The sequence below is a fragment of the Heterodontus francisci genome, chromosome 23 (assembly GCF_036365525.1).
Source record: "Heterodontus francisci isolate sHetFra1 chromosome 23, sHetFra1.hap1, whole genome shotgun sequence".
Classification (NCBI taxonomy): domain Eukaryota; kingdom Metazoa; phylum Chordata; class Chondrichthyes; order Heterodontiformes; family Heterodontidae; genus Heterodontus; species Heterodontus francisci.
The window spans coordinates 46541665-46569512 of record NC_090393.1 but is presented as its reverse complement, the minus strand read 5'-3'; the positions used below and the strand labels follow the sequence as shown (position 1 = coordinate 46569512).

The window sequence follows — 27848 nt, the reverse complement described above, 5'->3', positions numbered from 1 at the left end:
GTCAGCGCTTCATGTGGTCCAGAGTCAATGTTGAGAGTTCACAGAGCCACTTCCTCTTGACTGTATACCACTGTCCTGCCACCTCTGGTGGGTCTGTCCTGCCAGTGGGACAGGACATACACTGGGATAATGATGGAGGAGTCTGGGACATTGGCTCTAAGTATTATTCTGTGAGTATGATTATGTCAGGCCGTTGCTTGACTAGTTTGTGGGACAGCGCTCCCAATTTTGGGAGAGTGAGGAGGAGTTTGCTGTATCAACTGGGCTGGGTGTGCCTTTGTCGTCTCCTAATCCGGTGCAGCAGTTTATAGCGGGTGGTCTGTCCAGTTTTATTGTTGTTATAGCTTCTCATGACAGTTTTGATACAGCTCAGTGGCTTGCAATGCCCAACCACTGGCTGCTCAATTTGCTCCAAGTTGAAACTCCCTTCTGATGGCTCCTTTCTGAATCAGTTGTCAGTGTCTGGGCTCACTAATCAAACGTTGCCAATTGGATTTGGTACTTTAAAAAAATACATATGTATCCTTGAACTGCGAATGATGTTGGTGAAGCCACATTAATTGCCCACACCTAGTTGCCCTGAAAAGATGGTGGTGGAGTGTGATTGGCATTCAAGAGTCTGTAACCCAGCTTGAATCTAGGGGCATGCATTCCCAAATCATTTAAAATGGCAACACAAGTTAACAAGGCCAAAAGAATACTAAGTTTGGGGTTCATTTGTAGAGGGATGGAGTTGAAAACAGGGAAGTTATACGAAAATTGTTGCGAGCCTTGGTTACACCACACTTAGAATATTTAGTCTTAGAGTCATAGAGTCGTACAGCATAGAAACAGGCCCTTCGGCCCACCGCGTCCATGCCGACCATAATGCCTATCTATACTAATCCCACCTGCCTGCATTAATTCCATATCCCTCTATGCCTTGCTCATTCAAGTACCAGCCCAGATGCCTCTTAAATGTTGCTACTGTTCCTGCCTCCACCACCTCCTCTGGCAGCTCATTCCAGATACCCACTATTCTTTGTGTGAAAAATTTACCCCTTTGATCCCCTTTAAACCTCCTCCCTCTCACCTTAAGTCTATGCCCTCTAGTTTTAGTCACCACTACCATGGGAAACAGACTCTGGCTATCGACCCTATCTATGCCTCTCATAATTTTATATACCTCTATCATGTCCCCTCTCAGCCTCCTTCGCTCCAGGGAAAACAGACCCAGCCTATCCAATCTCTATAACTCAAGCCCTCCAAACCAGGCAACATCCTTGTGAATCTTTTCTGCACCCTCTCTAGCTTAATCACATCTTTCCTGTCGTGCGGCGACCAGAACTGCACACAGTACTCCAAATGCGGCCTAACCAACATTATGTACAACTGTAACATGACGTCCCAACTCTTGTACTCAATGCCTCGGCCGATGAAGGTGTGCATGCCATATGCCTTCTTCACCACCCAGTCTACCTGTGTTGCCACTTTCAGGGAACTATTGACTTGCATCCCAAGGTCTCTCTGCTCAACAACACTCCCCAGAGCCCTGCCATTCAATGTATATGTCCTGCCCTGGTTTAACTTCCCAAAATGCATCACTTCATACTTTTCTGCATTAAATTCCATTTGCCAATCCCTTGCCCACTTTCCCAGTTTATCTATATCCTTTTGTAACCTTAGACAACCTTCTTCACTGTCCACTATACCACCAGTTTTGCTGTCATCTGCAAACTTACTAATCATGCCCCCTGCATTCACATCCAAGTCATTAATATATATGACGAACAACAGAGGGCCCAGCACCGATCCCTGCGGCACATCACTGGTCACCGACCTCCAATCTGAAAAACAACCCTCCACTACCACCCTCTGCCTCCTATCACCAAGTCAATTTTGTATCCAATTTGCTAGCTCACCTTGGATCCCATGTGATCGAACCTTCTGGACTAGCCTACCATGCAGGACCTTGTCAAAGGTCTTGCTAAAGTCCATGTAGACAACGTCCATCGCCCTGCCCACGTCAATCCTCTTGGTCACCTCCTCGAAAAACTCAATCGAATTCTTGAAACATGATTTCCCTTGCACAAAGCCATGCTGACTATCCCTAATCACACCATGCCTTTCCAAATGCATATAAATCCTATCTCTCAGAATCTCTTCCAATAACTTTCCCACCACTGATGTAAGACTTACAGGCCTGTAGTTCCCTTGCTTATCCCTGCTGCCCTTCTTAAATAAAGGCACAACATTAGCTATCCTCCAGTCTTCCGGTACCTCACCCGTGGCTAACGATGATACAAAAATCTCTGCCAGGGCCCTATAGACTTCCCATAGCATCCTAGGATACACCTGTTATCTTATCTGCCAGGGAAATCTCATGGCCCCTTTTCGCCCTCCTAATTTCCTTCTTAAGTGTAGTCCTACATCCCCTATACCCCTCGAGGGACTCGCTTGATCCCAGCTGCCTATACCTGACATATGCCTCCTTCTTTGTCCTGAACAGACCCTCAATATCCCTCATCAACCAAGGTTCCCTAAATTTGCCAGCCTTGCCCTTCCATCTAACAGGAACCTGCCGGCCCTGCACTCTTCCTATCTCACTTTTAAAAGCCTCTCACTTGCCAGACGTCCCTTTACCTGTAAACAGCCTCTCCCATTCAACTTCTGAGAGTTCCTGTCTGATGCCATCGAAATTAGCCTCCCCCCAATTTAGGACTTCAACCTGAGGACCAGTCCTATCCTTTTCCATAACTATCTTGAAGCTAATAGAGTTATGGTCACTGGTCCCAAAGTGCTCCCCCACTGACACATTTACCACCTACCCATCCTCATTTCCTAAGAGGAGGTCGAGTGTAGCCCCTTCTCTACTGCTTCAGAAAACTATCCTGGACACACTTAACAAATTCTTCCCCATCCGATCCCTTAGCACTAAGGCAGTCTCAGTCAATATTAGGGAAGTTAAAATCACCTACTATTACAACCCTATAATTCCTACACCTATCTGTGATTTCCCTACATATATGCTCCTCCATTTCCTTCTGACTATTGGGGGTCCTATAGTATAATCCCATCAAAGTGATCACCCCTTTCTTATTTCTAAGTTCTACCCATATGGCCTCGCTGGACATTCCCCCTGGGATGTCCTCTCTAAGTACTGTCGTGATGTCCTCCCTAATCAAGTGTGCAACTCCCCCTCCTCTCTTACCTCCACCTCTGTCACGCCGGAAGGATCGGTACCCCGGAACATTGAGCTGCCAGTCCTGCCCATCCCTCAACCATGTTTCCGTATTAGCTATAATATCACAATCCCATGTACCGATCCATGCTCTGAGTTCATCTGCCTTACCTGTAAGGCTTCTTGCATTAAAGTAAATACAGTTTAGCCTATCAGACCTTCTATGCTCCCTGTCCTGCCCCTGCCCGGCCTGCCTACTGGTCTTGCTTGCTTTAACCTCTACATTTGCCTCAACTATCTCATTGGAGAGACTACTACTTTGTGTCCCACCCCCCTGCAAGACTAGTTTAAACTCTCCCGAGTAGTAATAGTAAACCTCCCCGCAAGGGTATTGATCCCCCTCCAGTTTAGATGCAACCCGTCCTTCTTGTACAGGTCACCTCTGCACCAGAAGAGATCCCAATGATCCAAGTAGCTGAAGCCCTCCCGCCTACACCAGCTCTTTTATATAATTTACTATAATTGGAATGATACTTAGAGAATATTTTGCAGAGTTCTGGTCTTCATATTACAAAGAGGAGATAGAAACACTGGCGAAAGTGCAAAATAAAATATATAATGATGAGACCAAAGCTGAAAGGTTATTTCTTTTGGGCCTCCTTATCTCGAGAGACAATGGATACGCGCCTGGAGGTGGTCAGTGGTTTGTGAAGCAGCGCCTGGAGTGGCTATAAAGGCCAATTCTGGAGTGACAGGCTCTTCCACAGGTGCTGCAGAGAAATTTGTTTGTTGGGGCTGTTGCACAGTTGGCTCTCCCCTTGCGCCTCTGTCTTTTTTCCTGCCAACTACTAAGTCTCTTCGACTCGCCACAATTTAGCCCTGTCTTTATGGCTGCCCGCCAGCTCTGGCGAATGCTGGCAACTGACTCCCACGACTTGTGATCAATGTCACACGATTTCATGTCGCGTTTGCAGACGTCTTTATAACGGAGACATGGACGGCCAGTGGGTCTGATACCAGTGGCGAGCTCGCTGTACAATGTGTCTTTGGGGATCCTGCCATCTTCCATGCGGCTCACATGGCCAAGCCATCTCAAGCGCCGCTGACTCAGTAGTGTGTATAAGCTGGGGATGTTGGCCGCTTCAAGGACTTCTGTGTTGGAGATATAGTCCTGCCACCTGATGCCAAGTATTCTCCGAAGGCAGCGAAGATGTAATGAATTGAGACGTCGCTCTTGGCTGGCATACGTTGTCCAGGCCTCGCTGCCGTAGAGCAAGGTACTGAGGACACAGGCCTGATACACTCGGACTTTTGTGTTCCGTGTCAGTGCGCCATTTTCCCACACTCTCTTGGCCAGTCTGAACATAGCAGTGGAAGCCTTACCCATGCGCTTGTTGATTTCTGCATCTAGAGACAGGTTACTGGTGATAGTTGAGCCTAGGTAGGTGAACTCTTGAACCACTTCCAGAGCGTGGTCGCCAATATTGATGGATGGAGCATTTCTGACATCCTGCCCCATGATGTTCGTTTTCTTGAGGCTGATGGTTAGGCCAAATTCATTGCAGGCAGACGCAAACCTGTCGATGAGACTCTGCAGGCATTCTTCAGTGTGAGATGTTAAAGCAGCATCGTCAGCAAAGAGGAGTTCTCTGATGAGGACTTTCCGTACTTTGGACTTCGCTCTTAGACGGGCAAGGTTGAACAACCTGCCCCCTGATCTTGTGTGGAGGAAAATTCCTTCTTCAGAGGATTTGAACGCATGTGAAAGCAGCAGGGAGAAGAAAATCCCAAAAAGTGTGGGTGCGAGAACACAGCCCTGTTTCACACCACTCAGGATAGGAAAGGGCTCTGATGAGGAGCCACCATGTTGAATTGTGCCTTTCATATTGTCATGGAATGAGGTGATGATACTTAGTAGCTTTGGTGGACATCCGATCTTTTCTAGTAGTCTGAAGAGACCACGTCTGCTGACGAGGTCAAAGGCTTTGGTGAGATCAATGAAAGCAATGTAGAGGGGCATCTGTTGTTCACGGCATTTCTCCTGTATCTGACGAAGGGAGAACAGCATGTCAATAGTCGATCTCTCTGCACGAAAGCCACACTGTGCCTCAGGGTAGACGCGCTCATTAGAAAGTCTGAACAGGCTGAAATTTTTTCCTCTAGAAAAGAGAAGACTGAGGGTTAACCTAATAAATGTCTTTAAAATTATGAAGGGGTTTAATTGAGTAGCTGTAGAGACAGTGTTTCTACTTGTGGAAAAGTCTGAAATTGGAGGCCATTGGCATTGGATTGTCACAAACAAATCCAATAAAGAATTCAGGAGAAACTTCATTACCCAGAGAGTAATTAGAATGTGTAGCTCATGACCACGTGGAGTAGTAGAGGTGAATACTTTAAGTGAATGCCAGATAAGGAGGAAATAAATGGAAGAAAATAGTGTCTGATGAAGTAGGATGGGAGGAGGCTCATGTGGAGCATAAAACACCATCATAGGGCAAAAAAGATACATTAGAACAGAAATTTTGAGGCACCACACCCTACTACCCCGCCCCCTCCCCCCACAAACAAAAGTCACCAGCAGGCTCATTGGGTTTGAAATTAGGGGGATTTGTTCAAAAACACCACAACAAATAAAATGCCAAGCAAAACCACAACACCAAAGACAATCATGTGTAAACAGTAAAGTGCAGCAAATGGGGAGCCTGTAATAGTATGGGCCAACAGTAGAAAGTAGAGAACATATTCACAGTAAAAGGGCAACATCAGCATGACAGGTCTTTGTGATCCTTGCTGTGGAATGCAGGCTATAAATAAAATCATTAGTTTCTATCTGTCAAGTCTCTATATATAACTTCTGATGTGATACAATTTCGTTACATTGGGCTGATTACCAGAAAGTTCCAACCTTGCTCCCTGTGTCAAATCAGAAGAGCATTTCTTTGTGATGAAGTTATGTATGGGGTGCAGGGCTGGTGTATAAATATTGTCGGATGCAGTAATATCCCAGTACAAGAAGCTTGACTCACCTTCAGGTAACTTGTTTTTTTTTAAAGTATTTCCTCTTCCCCTCCCTCAGAAAATGTCCTTTTCTCATCCCTTTTTCCGAAGTCCCTGGGATCCCTTCAGGAGCTGCTACTTCCCAAGCCGCCTGTTTGATGAGGATTTTGGGCTCCCCCCTCTCTCGCAGGAGCCACTGAGGGACTGGATGGAGTGGGTGGAGAATCGGCTCAGCTCGAGCTGGTCTGGGCAGCCAAGCTCGAGCTCGGCTGACAGCATAACACCCAGGCACTGCCTGTCAAGCCTGCAGCGGCAGCTCAGTGGGGGAATGTCCCTGATCCAGCAGACCTTGGGCAATTGGAAAATCAGCCTTGACGTGAAGCATTTTACCCCTGAGGAGCTCCAGGTGAAGATCCAGGATGGTTATTTGGAGATTTCAGGTATGTCAATGAGCAGTCACAGCACTTTGATAACGATCAGCAAATTCTGGCCTCTTGTGCATTCCCCATTTTAATCACTCCACCATTGACGACCATGCCTTCAGCTACCTAGGCACTGAAATTCCTCCTTAACACGCTCCGCCTCTCTACCTCTCTCCTCCTTCAATGCGTCCTTAGAAGCTACCTCTTTGACCAAGCATTTGCTCAGCTGTCCTAATATCTCCTTGTGCGACTTTGTGTCAAATTTTGTTCCTGTTTGGACGTGTTTACTGTGTCAATGGTGCTATATAAATGCAAGTTGTTGTATTAGCAGATATTAGAGAGAATTTTAAAAAGACTATATATATATTGTATTTTCTCCACCTTCTTCCTGCAATTTTGTTTCTTTGCCTCTTGAATGCACTGATCTTAAATGGTCTTTTAGATGCTGTCCTCATGATCCAATTGGCCATTTTACATGTATGGGCCTAGACAGGGCAATCCCAAGTCTACATCATACCAGCCAATGGCAAGGCACATTGGGACTCACTGAAGTACCATGTGCTTCTTCTGTATAAGCTCATTCAATAAGAATAATATAACAGTACGTCCTGACATATCTGCTTGTCAACAAACTGCAGCGAGTTTCATATTTAAACATGTCCAACCCAATTTTGAAGAATATAATTGCCACATTCTTTTGATAATGTTATCAAAGCAATGACATTAAGATTAAAGTAAAAGATGTTGACAAAGGAGCAAATTGCTCCAAGTTATGAAAATAAAGAAATGCTGAAAGTTCCTGTCCTTCACATTAAAAAAAAAACTCCTTTTAAGTTGCATTTCTGTCATTATATCTGTCTCAGGTCAATCTCTAGACAGGTATTCATTCACAGGTGAAGATTTCTTTCTCAGCTCTTCCTTTCCTTGAATGTTTAATTGAAATGCTCAGACTGCATATTCTCATCACTGAGACACAGGGGAGATATTCGAACACTAGAAACAGTGCAGGATAGAGCCACAGAGTTGATCACTAGGATGGCATTATGATTGGTGAAGTTTCCATATGAACACTTCGTGTCACCTCACTACTTTCCTTTGTACGCTATTTTTACACAGATGTTAGCCCTGGTTAACACCTGTGTAAAAACAGAGCATTTTAGGGTTAGACAGAGCACCCAGTTTAGTATGAGGTGAGAATATTGCTTGTCCATACACTTTGCTGCTTGGAATCTCTACTCTGGAAAACCAGTGAGGCTTCAGGCTATTCAACCTTGAAAGGCAGTAATTGAAAGGCACAGGAAAGGTCATCGAGGTATATAAGATATTAAATAATTTACAAAAGCTAAATCGGGAATATTACTGAAGGTTAAACTGTGAGAGTAGGACATGGGGGAAAACATTTAAATAGGCAAAAAGAAAGGACTTGTATTTATATAGCACCCTTCACGACCACAGGATGTTCCAAAGCTTTAGAACCAATGAAGCACTTCTAAGTGTAATAAAGGTAAAAAAAAAATCCCAGAATCATTAAGAATTAATTGGATGGTGCGATGGGCAGATTGTAAGTTTTTCTAGATGGATGATCCAGGATGGCCTTCCTCGTTGGTATGTATCTTGTAATCTTATCAATCATTCTCCGATCTACAAATGCTGATCGTGACACAGCATTGTCTGCATTGAAATGATTCAGTTGCAAATTGGAATTGACACATACAATAAAGAATCAAATAAAAAGGACAAGAACATTTAAGTGGCTCCAGGTTTATTCCGTAATAAGATTTACTAGCATGCTATTCATAATAGTTTCACTCTGCAATTCAGAAACCTTTCACAAGCTCCCTGGGATGGCTCAGTGAGGGTGATGCAGAGCCAGATAGACCAGAATGATCTCAGGTTCAATCCCCACTCTGTTCTATGTTGCCTGATTGCAGTAAGGGTACTATAGATAGCTACAGTATTCTTGGGCCAGGGTTCCTATCACCCACGGTACATGTTCTACCTATTTTCCCTGAAAACTGCAAATGGTGTCCTACAACTGGAGTAGGATCGCAATTTGCATATTTAGGCAGCCTCCATCTGTTTTAGGCGGACCTGTATATAGACATGTAGCCCACCGGCAGTGTTCATCAATAAGGGGACCAAGGTGCCCCCCCACCCCCATCCCCCCACCCCCGATTTTCAATTGCTGGCCGTCTATTTTTCAGTTTAGGAACAGGCAGCCATCAGTTAAAAATCACCCCCTCCCCCTCTCTTTCTGGCTTCCTGAAGCATGTCCACTTGGGTAAAAGTACTACTGTTGCCTTGGGAACTGTACTGCAGCACAGGTCAATTCCATATGAAGAGAAGGAGAAAACAAAATTGTATGTATTAGAAAAGAGACATTCCTGCAAAGTACCATTTGTTCATCTATTCCAAGAAATCAATATGACATTGTCGAAGTGTTGATAGCATTTACAAGCAATGATAGTTGAAGCACACTTTCCCCGATTACTGGTCAACAACCAGCAGTAGTATTTTTTTTAAACCTTTCCACCTCAGTAATAATTACAGTGCAATTCTTTTGATCTGTAGAAGGTCCACATGCAAACGTAGGATAGCAAATAAATAATAGTAAATATTGTAGAAGCTGTATCAAGCAGTAGTATATGTGACTAAATTCTATATCAAAAGCTCACAGGACGTTGCCATTAGCTATAAAACTATCTAAGTTAAAACAAAGATTGCTGGATAGAACACCGCAGGTGCATTAGCATTAGAAATATTTTGCTTTTTAAAATATCATGTAAGATCTGCTGAGTGGCAGCGTAGACACAAAACGTAGACACATCTCAGCACCATTTAAATAAGAGTGGTTGGTTGCACTGAATGTCTAAAGCACAGCAGGGCTTAAATGAATAAATATTTGAATAATAATTCTCATGTTCATTGTTCATGATCTTCGGGGAAACAAGACCCTGGATTCTCTGCTGGAAGTAACTCTCCTCCACCTACTTCCGGCATTTTCTGCTGGAATTGATTTCGTGCACATTTGTCCCCTTCCCCCCTCCAAGTACAAATAGATATATTATGGTTATGTGTTTTGTGCCATTTGCATCTTAGCAACTCTGTGTGTCCGTGGCATCCAACATAGCTGTGGGTGGCACCTTAAAAAGTAAAAGGCTCCAACTGCAGGGTGATTAATTACAAAGACAGTGCGATTTAAAAGAATACATTAAAAAAAATGATGTTCTTCAGCCGACAGAGGCATTGGCCATTCTATACTATGACAGGCTTCCTGAGTCTGCTGCACTCAATCTCTGCTCTCTCCTTCAGGGAGACTGCCTGGTCAGAGTCAAGTGCACATCTATGTGGGCAGGAGGAACTCTTGAAAAAAATGGAAATTCCAACCAAGATGATGTCTTGCATTTCTAAAACACTAGATGGTGCTATTACCAGGATAACGGAGTATTTTGTATATATTAGTTTATCAGATAAAAGAGTGATGCTGACAGTGCATGAACACCAATGTCCAAATGACGTTCCTCTATTTTAACAGAACAGTTAACTTTTTATTAATTCCCTATATGGTTCAGTGTCGAGTTTTGTTTGCTGATCACTCCTGTGAAGTGCCTTGGGATGTTTTACTATGTTGAAGTCATTATATAAGTGCATGTTGTTGTACTTGGATTAATGGACAGAAGGAGATCATACTAATAATACCATCAGTGATTTCTACTGAACAGATATTTTATTTTTCTGATTATTCTGCCCTGGAGTTTCCTCTACATCTGCAATCAGATACACATACAGAGGGCTGAATTTTACCGGCCGCTCGACGTTGCGGGACGCAGCGCGGGGGCTGGTAAAATGCTGCAGGGAGAGGCCTGCCTCGACCCACGACGTCGAGAAGGGCCCGCCGCATATTACCGGTGGCGGCTGGACCTCAGAGCGACCGCCCACCCACCCCCCGCCGCTGCACGGTGGTGGCACCACAATTAGCATATGGTGAAGAGTACTTACCTTTGCTGATTATGCAGCCTGCTGCCTATCCACTGGCACATCCGGATTTTCCACTGAATGGGCGGCCGTCCCATTCACGATTTGAAAAGCCAGCGGGTCCTCAGAGGCAGAAGTTGTCACCAGCGAAGATAAGTTCTGTTATTCAGGGGTCTCACTCTGCATTATGGAAGGGAGCAGGGGCGGGATACACAGGCATTGCACTCTGCATTCTGGAAGGGAGGAGGAAGGGGGGGATACACAGGGGTCTCACTCTGCATTCTGAAAGGGAGGGGGTCTGGGATTACTGGAGGGAAAGCTGTGCTGGCATGAAGGGAGGTACCGCGTACCATCCCTCCATTAACAGTGTACGCTCTGTGTTTGTGAGGGGGCAATGGCACACCAGGCACCCTGTGTGTGGGGAGGGTGCCAGAAAGGGCAGCAGCATTAAGCTGCTTTGGATGGTGGGGTCAATTGATTCAGCTGGTAGGATCTTGATGTGGTCATGCTGTGCCACTCTGAGTGTTGGCCAAGATGGGCAATGCCAAGTCACGCCACATAGTTGATCCAGGAAAGCAGCTGATGTACCCGTCAATCCCTGCCCTGTTAGGAACATGTGAATACATGCAGGATTCAACTTTATTTATCACATGGAAATAGGTATGGCTCATCCCACATTGTGTGATCCTCTGCACGTGAGGATCCATATGCGCCAGCGGCAATACCAACAGGCAGGTGCGATCCACGTAGAGGCCCCCGGTCCTGAGCAGCAGCCCCCAAGGGGAGCCCGCCATTACAGTTGCCGTGCAACTACAGGTCCCACATGACATGTCATCGGATTCAGAGCACCAGTGTCAGAGAAGATTGCTCATATAGAGAGGGTGGTGACATGTCTCTGTGCCCTGCTCAAGGATGACCTGCAGCCCATGGGCTCCGGTGGACATCCCATGCCTTTGTTCCTCATAGTGGTAGTGGTTCTCACGCCTGACGCCTCTGCAGCCTTTTAGGGGCCCACCAGATACCTTTGTGGGGTCACACAGTCAGCAGTGCACCGCTGCATCAGGGAGGTCACCAATGCCCTGCACTGGAGGGCCAGCGAGGATGTCCGCTTCAGGATGGACTCTCACAGCCAAAATTCTGATCACAGAATTTTGAGCCTATGCGAGTTACTTGCTTAATTAGAATAGAACATATATAGAACATAGAACATACAGCACAGAACAGGCCCTTCGGCCCACAATGTTGTGCCGATCCTTTGTCCTCTGTCAAGGACAATTTAATCTATACCCCATCATTCTCCTTTATCCATATACCTATCCAAAAGCCTTTTGAAAGTCCCTAAAGTTTCTGACTCAACAACTTCCCCGGGCAAGGCATTCCATGCCTCGACCACTCTCTGGGTAAAGAACCTTCCCCTGACATCCCCCTTATATCTCCCACCCTTCACCTTAAATTTATGACCCCTTGTAACGCTTTGCTCCACCCGGGGAAAAAGTTTCTGACTGTCTACCCTATCTATTCCCCTGATCATCTTATAAACCTCTATCATGTCACCCCTCATCCTTCTCCTTTCTAATGAGAAGAGGCCTAGAATGTTCAGCCTTTCCTCGTAAGACTTATTCTCCATTCCAGGCAACATCCTGGTAAATCTCCTCTGCACCCTCTCCAAGGCTTCCACATCCTTCCTAAAATGAGGCGACCAGAACTGCACACAGTACTCCAAATGAGGCCTTACCAAGGTCCTGTACAGCTGCATCATCACCTCACGGCTCTTAAATTCAATCCCTCTGCTAATGAACGCTAACACCCCATATGCCTTCTTCACAGCCCTATCCACTTGAGTTGCAACTTTCAATGATCTATGCACATAGACCCCAAGGTCTCTCTGCTCCTCCACATGCCCAAGAACCCTACCGTTAACCCAGTATTTTGCATTCATGTTTGTCCTTCCAAAATGGACGACCTCACACTTTTCAGGGTTAAACTCCATCTGCCACTTTTCAGCCCAGCACTGCAACCTATCCAAGTCCCTTTGCAGACGACAATAGCCCTCCTCGGTATCCACAACTCCACCAACCTTTGTATCATCTGCAAATTTACTGACCCACCCTTCGACTTCCTCATCCAAGTCGTTAATAAAAATCACAAACAGGAGAGGACCCAGAACTGATCCCTGCGGCACGCCACTGGTAACTGGGCTCCAGGCTGAGTATTTACCATCTAAGACCACTCTCTGCCTTCTATCAGTTAGCCAATTCTTAATCCAACTGGCCACATTCCCCACTATCCCATGCCTCCTGACTTTCTCCATAAGTCTACCATGGGGGACCTTATCAAATGCCTTACTAAAATCCATGTACACCACATCCACTGGTTTACCCTCATCCACTTGCTTGGTCACCTGCTCAAAGAATTCAATCAGGCTTGTGAGGCAAGACCTACCCCTCACAAAACCGTGCTGACTGTCCCGAATCAAGCAGTGTCTTTCCAGATGCTCAGAAATCCTATCCCTCAGCACCTTTTCCATCAACTTGCCTACCACCGAAGTAAGACTAACTGGCCTGTAATTCCCAGGGTTGTTCCTATTCCCTTTCTTGAACAGGGGCACAACATTTGCCACCCTCCAATCACCTGGTACCACCCCCGTCAGCAGAGAAGATGAAAAGATCATTGCCAGCGGCTCTGCAATTTCATCCCTTGCTTCCCATAACATCCTTGGATATACCCCGTCAGGCCCGGGAGACTTGTCTATCTTCAAGTTATTCAAAAACCCCAACACATCTTCCCTCCTAACGAGCACTTCCTCGAGCTTACCAGTCTGCTTCCCACCGTCCTCTTCAGTAATACACCCCTTCTCATTCGTAAATACCGAAGAGAAGTACTCATTCAAAACCTCACTTATCTCTTCCGGCTCAACACACAGTCTCCCGCTATTGTCCTTGACCGGACCTACGGTCCCCCTAGTCATCCTCATATTTCTGACATACGCGTAAAAGGCCTTGGGGTTTTCTTTTATCCTACCCGCCAAGCATTTTTCATGCCCTCTCTTAGCTCTCCTAATCCCTTTCTTCAGATCCTTCCTGGCCATCTTGTATCCCTCCAGAGCTATGCCTGTGCCCTTTTTCCTCAACTTTATATACGCATCCTTCTTCTTCCTAACAAGACTCTCAACCTCTCTTGTCAACCACGGTTCCCTCACATGACCATCCCTTCCCTGTCTGACAGGGACATGCTTATCAATGGCCCCTACTATCTGCTCCTTGAAAAAGTTCCACATTTCGACCGTGCCCTTCCCTGCCAGCATATGCTCCCAACTTATGCTCCTCAGTTCCTGCCTGACAGCATCATATCTACCCTTCCCCCAATTGTAAACCTTGCCCTGTTGCACATACCTATCCCTCTCCATTACCACAGTGAATGCTACAGAATTGTGATCACTATCTCCAAAGTGCTCGCCCACCAACAGCTCTATCACTTGCCCTGGTTCATTACCTAGTACCAAATCCAATATTGCCTCCCCTCTGGTCGGGCAGTCTACATACTGAGTCAGAAAAGCTTCCTGGACATACTGCACAAACACTACCCCATCCAAACTATTCGATCTAAAGAGTTGCCAATCAATATTTGGGAAGTTGAAATCCCCCATAATTACTACCCTGTGACTTCTGCTCCTTTCCAAAATCTGTTTCCCAATCTGCTCTTCCACCTCCCTGCTGCTATTGGGGGGCCTATAGAAAACTCCCATCAAGGTGACTGCTCCTTTCCTGTTCCTGACCTCAACCCACAGTGCCTCAGTCGGCAGATCCTCCTCGAAAATTCTTTCAGCAGTTGTTACACTATTTCTAACTAACAATGCCACCCCCCCACCTCTTTTACCACCATTCCTAATCTTATGAAAACATCTATAACCAGGTACCTCCAAAAACCATTCCTCCCCCTCACCTATCCACGTTTCAGTGATGGCCACAACATCGTAGTCCCAAGTGCCCATCCACGCCTTCAATTCACTCACCTTATTCCTGATGCTTCTTGCGTTGAAGTATACGCACTTTAACCCTTCTCCGTGCCCATCTGTCCTCTGTGACAGTGCTACCTTCCCCAATACCTCACTACACTCTTTGTCTTTCTGAGTGGACCCACTGGTCCCTGGATTACAAGTCCGGTTCCCATCCCCCTCCCAAACTAGTTTAAACCCTCCCGAACAGTACTAGCAAACCTCCCTCCCAGGATATTGGTGCCCCTCTGGTTCAGATGCAGCCCGTCCTGTTTGAACAGGTCCCATCTTCCCCAGAATGCAGTCCAATTATCCAAGAACTGGAAGCCCTCCCTCCTACACCATTCCTGCAGCCACGTGTTCAGCTGTGCTCTCTCCCTATTCCTAGCCTCACTATCACGTGGCGCCGGCAACAAACCAGAGATAACAACTCTGTCCGTCCGAGCTTTCAGCTTCCAGCCTAACTCCCTAAACTCACTTCTAACATCTGTGCCACCCTTCCTTCCTACGTCGTTGGTGCCAATGTGCACCACGACCTCTGGCTGCTCCCCCTCCCCTTTAAGGATCCTGAAGACGCGATCACAAACATCACGGACCCTGGCACCAGGGAGGCAACAAACCATCCGTGCGTCTCGCCTGCGCCCACAGAACCGCCTGTCCGTACTCCTCACCATCGAGTCCCCGATGACTAGTGCTCTCCCATTCTCCCTCCTTCCCTTCTGAGCCACAGTGCAGGACCCCGTGCCAGAGGCCCGGTCACTGCAGCCTGCCCCCGATAGGCCGTCCCCCCCAACAGTATCTAAAACTGTATACTTGTTGTTGAGGGGAACGACCACAGGAGATCCCTGCACTGACCTCTTCCCACCTCTAACTGTTACCCAGCTGCCTTTGATTTGTGGAGTAACGACCTCCGTGTAGCTTCTATCTATCAACCCCTCAGCTTCCCGAATGATCCTCAGTTCATCCAGCTCCAGCTCCAATTCCCTAACACGGTCTGATAGGAGCTGGAGACGGATGCACTTCCAGCAGGTGAAGTCGGCAGGGCCACCGGAGGTTTCCCTCACCTCGAACATTCTGCAGGAGGAGCAAGACACTACACTGGCTGCCATTTCTTTTATTCAATTACCCCTTAGTTAAGTACAACTATAGATATTAACAAAAACAGTAAATAGCTTACCTGTTCAGTCCTTTTTGGCTAGAGGAGGAGGGTAAAAAGGGTCTTATTATTAGGTTAGAGGAGGAGGATGGGTGGGAGACACTACATGTGTAGTGGCTCGGGTTTACTCAGCTCCGCACCTTTAAGGAAAATACCCACCCAGGAGTCCTCGCTGCCGACCAGCTTCCGGTTCCTCCGGCGCCAAAAGAAACTCAAAGACAAGGAAAACAGTAAGTAAAACAGTAAGTACTTACTTTTAAAACACAGCTCCTGATGCCTTCACTCACCCACCGAAGAGGCGCTACCTTCTCCTGCTGCTCCGCCGGGAAATGAGGCCGAGTCCACGGAGCTCCGCACCTTTAAGGAAAATACCCACCCAGGAGTCCTCGCTGCCGACCAGCTTCCGGTTCCTCCGGCGCCAAAAGAAACTCAAAGACAAGGAAAACAGTAAGTAAAACAGTAAGTACTTACTTTTAAAACACAGCTCCTGATGCCTTCACTCACCCACCGAAGAGGCGCTACCTTCTCCTGCTGCTCCGCCGGGAAATGAGCTTCCTTGTTCACGATATGTATAACAGCACAGTGGCTGGGCTTCAGTAAACTTACTCAAAGAATAGATGGACAGTCAGTTCGAGAGAGCGAGCTGCGAGAATCCTGTTTCTGACACATCATATTTACCAGTTGTTCCGCACACTCAACCTGAGCAAAACATTGTTTTTACACGGCTGGAAACCCGAGACAATATCAGTCAACTGGGAACAATAGGATGGGAGGCATTCAAGTCTCCTTGATCTTTCACAGCTGTCCATCAAACCCTCCGTCCGAATGAATCTTGACCCAGAAAATTGGCCACACCCAACTCTCAAACCCTAATATCCTCCAATTGCATTTATTCGAGTGGGTCGTGGGGGGAAGGGGCATTGGGGGATCTCTCAACATTGCAACCAGATTTTCAGGCGGAGCAGGAAACAAATTCTTTTTTCTGGTCTTCTACTTTCAATTCTTTGAGCGTTTAAAAATGTGTCCTCACTGAGACCTACTCTTATTATTTGTTTCTTAATCCATTTTTATTATACAAGTCGTAATTAGACTGAAAAGCTTCCCTGATTACAGATTTTTAAAACGAGTTGTACCTGATGTGCATGCATGATGGTGAAATGAGTTGAAACTTAAATTTTCATATCTTGCGGGTTTGATGTTTCCCTGGGCCCTAGTTGTTAACTCTGATTTATGGCAATTCAAAGTTTGGGAGTATTCTAATGAGATTAGGAGGATACTTGGGGGTAACTTGACATCAGCAAAATGGGCATGATGTTGGGCTCAATTGCGGGACCAACATCTGGATTTTTGCCTAAGGAGGAAACTCCAAGCTTCTACAACCATTGCGGTTCTGCAATTGCGTGTTCCCTTTATCAGATTGCAGTTGTAGCATCCAGAGTCTAACTGCCAATGTCATAATTTTCATTAGAATCAACACCAGTAAACTCTATAGAAATCCCCATTTATTTACTTGTGTGATTGTGGGTCGTACCAAATGATGTCATATTACAGTATATAATGACACTGCAATGGCAGTGCACAGCGATGTAACAAATTATATATCATCATAATGACAGCATATGGCAATATCTCAATGCCAGTATATTATGATGTCATAATGAAATACCTAGTGACCTCACAATATCAGTGCATGGTGATGCCACCATTCAAGTGTACGGTTACATCACAATGCTAGTGCAATGGTATCACACTGGCAGCATGTGGTGATATCATAGTCCAGCATATAGTGATGTGACCAAGAAAATGCATTACAGTAGTGCTATATATTGATATTACAACATCAATACGTAATATACTGCATTCGTGTTGTGTCTTATCATGCCATCAGGATTACCAAAACACTTTCCAGCAAATGGATTACTTTTGAAGTGCAGTCACTGTTGTTATATATTGAGATTGTGATGCCAGTGTTTGATCAATTCTTTTTTATCTTATGCTGAATTTGAAATCAGAGTCTGAAATAATGGGCTGGATTTTATCCTGCCCTTGGAGACAGAAACGGAGGCCGGGGGTGGGGGATGGGCACACAAAATGGCACAGGGTGGCATGCCCGTCCCCTTCCCGATGCCATGGAATTTAGTCTGGAGCGGGGAAGGCCGAAGGTGGCCTTCCTGCCCAGGGGTCTATTTAGGCCCCGAAGTGGCTAATAAATGGCCGCTTAAGGGGAGCACCCACCTCCACTTCCATTTCTCCAATGTCGGAGGGGCCCACCGCCACATGGAGACACTGTCAGGTGAGACCTAGCAGCCTTCTAGCGGGTTTGGCGGTACCTCCTCTGGGGACAATCCATAGCCCATGGAGGGCCCCCCCTGCAGCAATGACTACCTCTACGGGAAGACCTCCACCCCCAACCCTCACAAACACGGTCCCCCCTACCCCCTTGCCGGAGCCTGCTTGACTGGCCCCAACGACCCCGACCCCACTTACCTGCTTCCTGGGGTCCCCTCCATCTTCACCACTGCAGCCCTCCTGCAGTACTGGCAGTGGCCACCGCTCCCAGTGGCACTGCTGGTACTGCTGAGCTGCCAACCCTCCAAGTGGCCAGCAGCTCTGGAGGCGAGTGCTTGTCCCTTAAAGGGATGGCATTCCGAACAGTGGGAGTTAATTGGCTGCCCGCTGTGGAATTCCAACTGGGAGCTTGACAGAGGGCTGAGGCAGGTTTGCCCACCACCTACTGGCCCGCCACCTGGATAAAGTTCAGCCCAATGAAACAGCTAAAAATAGTACCTCATAAGTAGGGATCATTCATTTTTAACCAGAAATATTTGAACACATTTCTTGGCATTTGTTATCTATAAGAACTTTATAACATAGAAATACTTAACAAGATAACTAGTAATAGGCACTGCAACTTTTAAAATGTATTTCTAACACAAACAGAAAATAAACTGTAAAAAAATTGACTTGTTTAAGATTTATTTTATTTTATTTATTGAGAAATACATCACTGAAACAGGCCCACTGAGTCTGTGCCGACCAACAGCCACCCATTTATACTCACCCGACAGAAATCCCATATTCCCTACCAACACTAGGGGCAATTTACAATGGCCAATTTGCTTATCACCTGCAAGTCTTTGGTTGCGGGAGGAAACCGTAGTACCCAGCGAAAACCCATGTGGTCACAAGGGGAACTTGCAAACTCCGCACAGGCAGTACCCAGAATTGAACCTGGGTCCCTGGAGCTGTGAGGCTGCGGTGCTAACCACTGCGCCACCGTGCCGCCCTTATGAACAAGTTGTCTCATGAAATTTGATCACATGAGATGTAATGCAATAGTGATTTAAAAAAAAGTTCCTGCAGGCTTGTGCTGGGATTCAGTGCATTAATGTTGCCTCATGGAGTGGTGGGTAGAATTACTGTTTGTAATGTCTTAGTCTTGTTATAGGAGTGGGCTTGATGCTAGATGATGAAATGAAGATTTTTCCCTGCACAATGGGAGGCAAACTTTCTGGGTGAATCACTGAGTCAATCTTTGATATCTCCTAGCAAAGGCCACAAAACCATCAGTCCACCATCTACAAGGCACAAGTCAGAAGTGTGATGGAATACTCTCCACTTGCCTGGATGGGTGCAGCTCCAACAACACTCAAGAAGCTCGACACCATCCAGGACAAAGCAGCCCGCTTGATTGGCACACCATTCACAAACATTCACTCCCTCCACCACTGACGCACAGTGTGTACCATCTACAAGATGCACTGCACAATGCACCAAGATTCCTTAGAAAGCACCTTCAAAATCCGCGACCTCTACTACTTCGAAAGTCAAGAGCAGCAGATGCATGGGAACATCACCACCTGCAAGTTCCCCTCCAAGTCACACACCATCCTGACTTGGAACTATATCGCCGTTCCTTCACTGTCGCTGGGTCAAAATCCTGGAACTCCCTTCCTAACAGCACTGTGGGTGTACCTACCCCACATGGACTGCAGTGGTTCAAGAAGGCAGATCACCACCACCTTCTCAAGGGCAATTAGGGATGGGCAATAAATGCTGGCCTGGCCAGTGACACCCACATCCCATGAATCAATAAAAAAAAAAAAAACTGGCAACCTGAGATAAGTTGGGTGATATTTTAACTCACTCAAAACCCAATCACTTGATCAGAGTTAAAATTGGGCCTCTTCTTCTGCACCTTCTTCCCCTATTTGTGAATATTGTGTGCTGCCATGGTGCAGGGAGATAGAAAGAGAGAGAGAAAAAATTAGTATTTGAAAAAGAGGGAAACATTTTGTGCAACTCAAATTTTCTCCTGCTTGATGGAATTTGATATATTAAAATCAAGACCCATCCTACTCTCTCCTACTTTAACTCTTTGTTTCCCAGGACATCAAGGCAAAAGGTCTTCTTAACTTTTTGGTCCTCCCTTCTTCATACAACGTACAGGCTTTTTAAATTCAGGTTAAGTGTCATCTAACTACTGTTTGATTGCTCCCATTCTTTCCAACCTTGGCTCTTCATCTGAAACTTCAATTAGAAAAATCTAGTAGTTTGATCAAAACTATTTTTTTTTGAGTGTCTAAAACAAAAGACGAAGCCTCTAGTGACAGTAAAAACACATCATGAATTTTAATTCCATTCAGTTGAAGACAGTGTAACTTTATATTTCCCCATTAACAAGGTCTGGTAGAATTGGAATGGTAGATGATTGACCTGAATCTGTAGTGTTTTGATCTTATTTGTGAAAATTTTGCACAATTCTGATATCAACCCTGAAGATTCAGATAGAATTCAGGCTTTCATTAGCATCCAATTGGAGCGAGGAAGGAAAGTGGCAAGGATAAAGAGATCAGTTATCAAAAAGTTGAAGTAAATGCTGCTCTGTTAAAACCAAACATAGGCATATAGGTCCATCTTACAATGTTAGAAAGGCAATGATTCTCAATTTTGTTTTTTTTTCAATTTTCTTTCCTGATTTTTTGAAGGAGCTGGACTAATATTCCATGGGCACTGGTTGTCTTCCAATACCTCACCTCACCTCATCCAAATAGCTATACCATGGGTGATTGCCTAGACACTGAGTGCAGGCAGACTATTTTACAATGGTTGGCACATCAGCCGAGTCTGTTCCTGCCCTCACCTGATGTGCATTTCCAGCAGGAGTCATATTTTTATATTCTCTCGGTGTATAGATACTTGTTGAAAAGTAACACGTCACATTGAATTTATGCAGGATATGGCCATTTCAATTGCTAAGTTGATTTGGCTCACTTGCAAATTGTTAAAGATTAATCAATTGAAATTCCATAGGAAGATAGGAATGTACATAAGTAGCAAAAACCATTGTGATACACATGATCGGTCATGGTGACATGTTTATTTTGGACTCTTTGCCTTCATAATATGACTGTGAACTATGACAAATTGATAGATGAAAATGCTCTTGTTTCCAGGAAGCCACAAAGAAAGACAAGACCAACATGGGTTTATTTCTAGAAATTTTACTAGAAAGTACAAGTGAGTATATTGTCTTCTTTAATCAAACCATTGTCTTGGCAGGTAACTTGAATGCAGTCTTTAAAAAGTTGATTAATACAAGGAAATATAATAGAGATAGGAAATGGGGAAAAAATGAACACGACAGCCAAGAGAAAATTCAGCCAGTCCATTGGCAAAGTAACAATTTACATCTCACAGAAACTGGTAACAAAAAAAAATAGTGTAGGTGTATGCGAGAGAGAGAAACAGAAAGGAGGTGTGTGAGAGAAGTGTGTGTGTATAAGCATGTGTGTAAGTGTTTCAAGAATCATTGAATAATTGACAAAAATGCATGATACACATTATATTTAAACCAAGTGATCTAAAATAACTAATTAATCTTTTGTTGTGTTGCACACAGTGAGACCAAGAGCACTTTTCAGTTCAAGTAGCTTGAGAGAATGAGATAGTTAAACAAAGGCAGAAAAGGTGAGAATTGGCAGAGAAGAGCATGAAAAAGCAGAAGGAGGAGATGAAGCCGGCGGAAAGAGGAGGAGGAGGAGGAAGGCACGGGAGAGAGAAAGGGAGGGGATGGAGGAGACACTAGATGGGAACAGCAGAAAAACAGGGCATACATAGGATGATGGGGAGATGAGAAATTAGCTACCCTGTACAGTGTAATGTGCCCTCATTAAAAATTAGTCCAAATGTAAACTTTTGGAGGAGACTGAGGCAATCGAAAACTACAAGGACAATTCAATAGATAAATGTAATCATTTTATTGTGAAATACTTAATTTTTTTATTTTCACAATAACGTGTTTCGTCTCTTAATTTAGACAATAGAAATTGCAGATAATGAGAAGTAAAGGCAGGTAAAATTTTTCAGGAAATATTCAAACTCAGTGACCAGGTTACACAATTACAGGTTAATGCACTCTCACTATAATCTGTATCACGGATGGTGACAGGATAGTGTGACACCTTTAGCATTAAAAATACTTAGCACAGTATCATCTACAGAAGTATTAGGTACTGCAGTTACTTACAATAAATTTTCAATGGAATGAATACCCTGTGCACCAAATTTAATTATATTATAGAACAAAGAACAAAGAAAATTACAGCACAGGAACAGGCCCTTCGGCCCTCCAAGCCTGCGCCGATCCAGATCCTCTATCTAAACATGTCACCTATTTTCTAAGGGTCTGTATCTCTTTTCTTCCTGCCCATTCATGTATCTGTCTAGATACATCTTAAAAGACGCCATCGTGCCCGCATCTACCACCTCCGCTGGCAACGCGTTCCAGGCACCCACCACCCTCTGCGTAAAGAACTTTCCACGCATATCCCCCCTAAACTTTTCCCCTTTCACTTTGAACTCGTGTCCTCTAGTAATTGAGTCCCCCACTCTGGGAAAAAGTCCCTTGCTATCCACCCTGTCTATACCTCTCATGATTTTGTACACCTCAATCAGGTCCCCCCTCAACCTCCGTCTTTCTAATGAAAATAATCCTAATCTACTCAACCTCTCTTCATAGCTAGCGCCCTCCATACCAGGCAACATCCTGGTGAACCTCCTCTGCACCCTCTCCAAAGCATCCACATCCTTTTGGTAATGTGGCGACCAGAACTGCACGCAGTATTCCAAATGTGGCCGAACCAAAGTCCTATACAACTGTAACATGACCTGCCAACTCTTGTACTCAATACCCCGTCCGATGAAGGAAAGCATGCCGTATGCCTTCTTGACCACTCTATTTACCTGCGTTGCCACCTTCAGGGAACAGTGGACCTGAACACCCAAATCTCTCTGGACATCAATTTTCCCCAGGACTTTTCCATTTACTGTATAGTTCACTCTTGAATTGGATCTTCCAAAATGCATCACCTCGCATTTGCCTTGATTGAACTCCATCTGCCATTTCTCTGCCCAACTCTCCAATCTATCTATATTCTGCTGTATTCTCTGACAGTCCCCTTCACTATCTGCTACTCCACCAATCTTACTGTCGTCTGCAAACTTGCTAATCAGACCACCTATACTTTCCTCCAAATCATTTATGTATATCACAAACAACAGTGGTCCCAGCACGGATCCCTGTGGAACACCACTGGTCACACGTCTCCATTTTGAGAAACTCCCTTCCACTGCTACTCTCTGTCTCCTGTTGCCCAGCCAGTTCTTTATCCATCTAGCTAGTACACCTTGGACCCCATGCGCCTTCACTTTCTCCATCAGCCTGCCATGGGGAACCTTATCAAACGCCTCACTGAAGTCCATGTATATGACATCGACAGCCCTTCCCTCATCAATCAACTTTGTCACTTCCTCAAAGAATTCTATTAAGTTGGTAATTATAGATATCAGAGAGAAAGGAATCCTATGATATACATATATAACACTGCACATGGAGCAGATACCAGACTTGACAAAGCATCATGTCGCAGAATTCATCCCAAGTTTTCTGTTTGCACAGCACATTTGTTGGGTTTTTCGTAAATGGAACTCATTCTGATTTTTTTTTTTTAAAATGTGATCACAGGTTTCCTTCAGATGTGGACACCTTGTCTGTGACCTCATCCTTGACGTCTGATGGGATTCTAATTGTGGAAGCTCCAATCCCCAATTCCGCTGTGCAGGTTCCTGTAGAAATAATGGTGCCTGTTCAAACGGAGAAGAAATCTGAAGCTGAGAAGGGAGTGGAAATTGAGAAGGAGCAGGAGATAGTGAAAGAGGTAGAGCAAGAGAAGGAGCCAGAGGAAGACAAGGAGGTTCCAAAGGAGCAAGGCAAAGAGAAGGAAGCACAGCAAGAGAGGGAGCCAGAGAAAGAGGAGGAAGCACAGCAAGAAAAAGTGCAAGAGCAAGAGAAAGAAGTACTGTAAGAGCAAGAGAAGGAAGTGACCCAAGTGAAAGAAGAATTGGCGCAAGAAAAGACGACAGACATACCCATTAAAGAATTTTTCCAATGAAATGCCGACAAATTAATGGAGATGATTTTGGTAAAGTTAATGAAAACATTTTCTATGTTAAAGTAGAGAACTAAAGAAAATGTTTTGATATAATCTGGAATCACTCACATTTTGCTGTAAGATAAAGCAATGGATCTATCTGAGAATTCAGAGGAGACGTGCACTAACAGAACATATTATTTAGAACTGTCTTAAACATTTGACTTAATAAAATAACAGCCAAGTTTTGGAACATTATGTTTTATACTAAAACCACAATGTGCATTTCTACCTTCAATATGCTGTAGAAAATAATGAAAAACTGAATGTGGTTACAAGGTAATAATGTAATCATGAAATTCAAAGAAGCTGAAAGAGCAAAGCTTTTATGATTTATAATTGTAGTTTAAAACCCAAGGTTAGATTGCCTGTAATTTAGTTTTATAATTATTTGCTGTTCATTTTATGGTTGACTGGCTTCCATTTTTTTAAAGTTTATTTAGGGATTGCAGATGTACTGCATGGGCATTGATTGCCCATGTGTGCTGTGTCACGATGCACAATGACCTTTGTGCTGAAGGATTTACCTAAGTTTTGTGATAATTTGTTTAGAGTTAAGCACCATCACATTCTGTGACCAGATCATAGTAAAATAATTTGTTAAAAACTGGAAAGAAACATAAGATTACTGGTGGTTTTCTAGTCTCCATATTAGTTGAGGGAAAAATCTCATCCAGCTTAGTTTAAGGTTATCAACAGCCTCCTTTTTCCATCACTGTAAATACAACAACAGAATATTATACTGTATGAATGTATAAGGAACACAAGTGCATAACTGCCACAATCTGCATGAACAGGCTACAATCTGATGATCCAATAAACAAAGCAACTATCTTGGATGCTATTTCATTTTCTTCCCTTTGGAAAGGAAGTGTGATGTATGTCATTGTACATGAATGTATATGTTGTTTTGACATCACAAAAACGCATGATACAAAGACATATAAAACAAGTTGCGACGGGCGAGATGGTAATATAACGGAGTAGATCATAAAAGCAGTATATAGTGATCTGGACATCTTAATTACCCACAGTGTGTGGCTCAACTATTGTGCCATAGATAAGTGTCATACAATAATTGGGTGAGTGTGAGACAGCTTTGGCTGAAGTTCAATCAGATCATTACAGAGTCAGTGATGGAGATCTGGGATAAAATCACCTCCCCATCCAGCCAACCTAAACACAAATATTATTCAAGGGAAAACTGATAAAACTGGATTAATATACACTTAACATATTAATACATGGGTAGTCTCAATCTCGTTCCCAGTGGGTATGGGCCACAGCACAAAATGACTGCTAATTTGGCAATAACTGACATCAAATGGCAATCTCCTTTTGAGAGGTCGCAGAATGATGTACGAAAAATGGAAAAATGGCACTCTTTTGAGTTTGGACAAAGGTACATTATTTTGGCAGAGTGGAGGGAACATTATTCTTCCTCTAACAGTGCTATTGCTGGCCGGGAAATGCTTGATGTAACTGGGAGCAACCCCGGGAGTCCTCAATTTTGACCCCCACGTTCATGAGGTATCATGGTTTCAAGCCAAACAAGGTCAAGGAAACCCTCTGCGGATCACTACCTACTGCCCCAATGTAATCCTCTTTGGACCTTAATTTCCAATGATTCGAAGTTGACCCATATTGGAGATAGTGATTTAACTTTATTGAATACAATCAAGACTTAATACGTTATAGTTTGCGAGCAGTAGTTTACAGGGTAAAATTGAGATTTTTATTACCCTGTTATACCCTGGGTAGAAGTCACGACTGCATAGGTTTGCAGCACTCGCCCCTTGCTTCTTATCCATCTCCTACATGGCTCCTGAGTTCTTCCTAAAGTTTGCAGCCCACGTCTCTTGCTTCTGATTCGTCTCCTGGGTGCCTCACGAGTTCCTACCCTAATCTTCTACAATGAGAATTACCCAAATCCGTGAGGATATACCTCATGAACTCGAACCACAGAAATATCCATCCAATCATGTATCATTCATATCCCATTCTACCCAGTCATGAGCCTAGTAAATTCGGTCTCCAGGCGTGGGGCCCCGGCCTCCCTTCTCTGCTTTAGCACAAGCTTTTTATATCCTTTGTTTATGCTTCCATGGTGATGACGCAACCCAGGACCTTGATAATAACAGGTCTTTTAAATATAGCAAAGCTTTAGTGCATGAAAATTAGTAAAAAGGATTTATTATTGATTATAGCTTAACAGTTTACAAAAGCTGTGTGTTCCTACATTCAGAGAAGAGAGATATTAGATAAAACTAAAACAGCTCTGAGTTCCCCTTGTTTTTCCTAGTGAGAACAAGAGTGTTTTTGCAAAACCAATGCAACCACTGATGCACCCAAAACCTTGAGTCAGCACAAAATCCAAGACAATGTGTTTTTTGCAGAAAGAAGCTTTTCAGAGAAAAGCTTAGGGTCATTTAAATCTTGCAAAAGCCGAATTCCTCTAAATACTGTCATGCAGATGCCCCACCTCCCAGGAATGAGGCACATTAATTTTGCCATGAACATTGATTTGAAAACTGTTGCTGAAGTGAAGAAACGACTTGTTTAAAAAAGAAATCACCAGGCCCTTTGCTGGAAAGACATTTGCATATTAACAGATAGTGCTTGTGGAGACAAAGGAGTTACTTCCCTTATCCAGTTTAACCCACAATGGACTTTGAGCACCAGACATTGAAGGTGAGGGAGCTCAAATTTCAGGATGACTGCTGGGATGGCCAAATCCTCAAACAGATGTGGTTAGACCAGCTGGTCACGTGACTAGCCTGCTTGGCAACCTGGTTTTTCTGAATTGTACAAAGAGTTTTTGAACAGAGAGATTGCAGTATGCTCCTGGACTGAAGAAATCCTCTCGGGTTTGGCTCTCTCTCTCTTTCTAACAGAACTCCAAATCACTGAAGACACATGAACCCCAGGAGAAAAAGGTCTCCTACAGCGAACAAGGTTTAAGAAGAATACTAAGCCCCAACGAAGAGCAAGATCTACCTACAATCAAGGACTCTACAGTGAGCTCGAAGAACCGTAACAAAAACCCTCATCAGAGATTGCCTCAAATGTTTCCAGTTTATTTTCTTCTGCTCTTTTCTGTCTTTATCTGCATATGTGTATTGCGTATGCCCGCTAGCGTGGGAGCGTCATGTATCTGTAGGTGTTAAGCAAATTAGAGTTTAATAAATTTCAAAATTTATTTTTTAAACCTAAGAAAGCCTGTTGTGCTGGTTTCTTTGCCTTATAATTGGAAAGCAGTAACAAGGATTCACCAAGGGCAGCTAAAAACACGGTGTGTTTAAAATTAAACTCTGTTACGGTAAGACTAGGTGAAGGGTGAGAGGGAATTCTAGATACCTTTCTCACCTGGTCATAACAGAAATTTGGGTGCTAGGGCCCGGAATTGACCCACAGACAAACAAGAGAAATTGGAAGTGGGAAGCCAAATGGTTCCCAATCAAAAAAGAGCAAGATTTCAATACTGGTTTTCTTGTGGTTGTATGTGCTTCAATACTAACATGTCTGTGACTGAACCTAGTAGCTCCCTAAGCCAGGGTGAAGTGTCTTGGGATAAGTTAAAAGCACCGTCTATGGAAGAGTTGAGGAAAATGGCTGAGCAGTGTGGGATCATTGTACCTGGCAAGGCCAGGAA

General features: G+C 44.4%; 1 protein-coding gene across 1 annotated transcript; it reads left to right on the top strand.

Moving 5' to 3' along the window:
- The first annotated feature begins 6239 nt into the window (after nt 1-6239).
- On the top strand, nt 6240-24172 carry si:dkey-1k23.3 (heat shock protein beta-1). Its single transcript, XM_068055583.1, has 3 exons — nt 6240-6597; nt 21161-21224; nt 23731-24172. The coding sequence occupies exons 1-3, from the start codon at nt 6240-6242 to the stop codon at nt 24068-24070; spliced, it is 762 nt and encodes a 253-aa protein (XP_067911684.1). The 3' UTR covers nt 24071-24172.
- Nucleotides 24173-27848: the final 3676 nt, after the last annotated feature.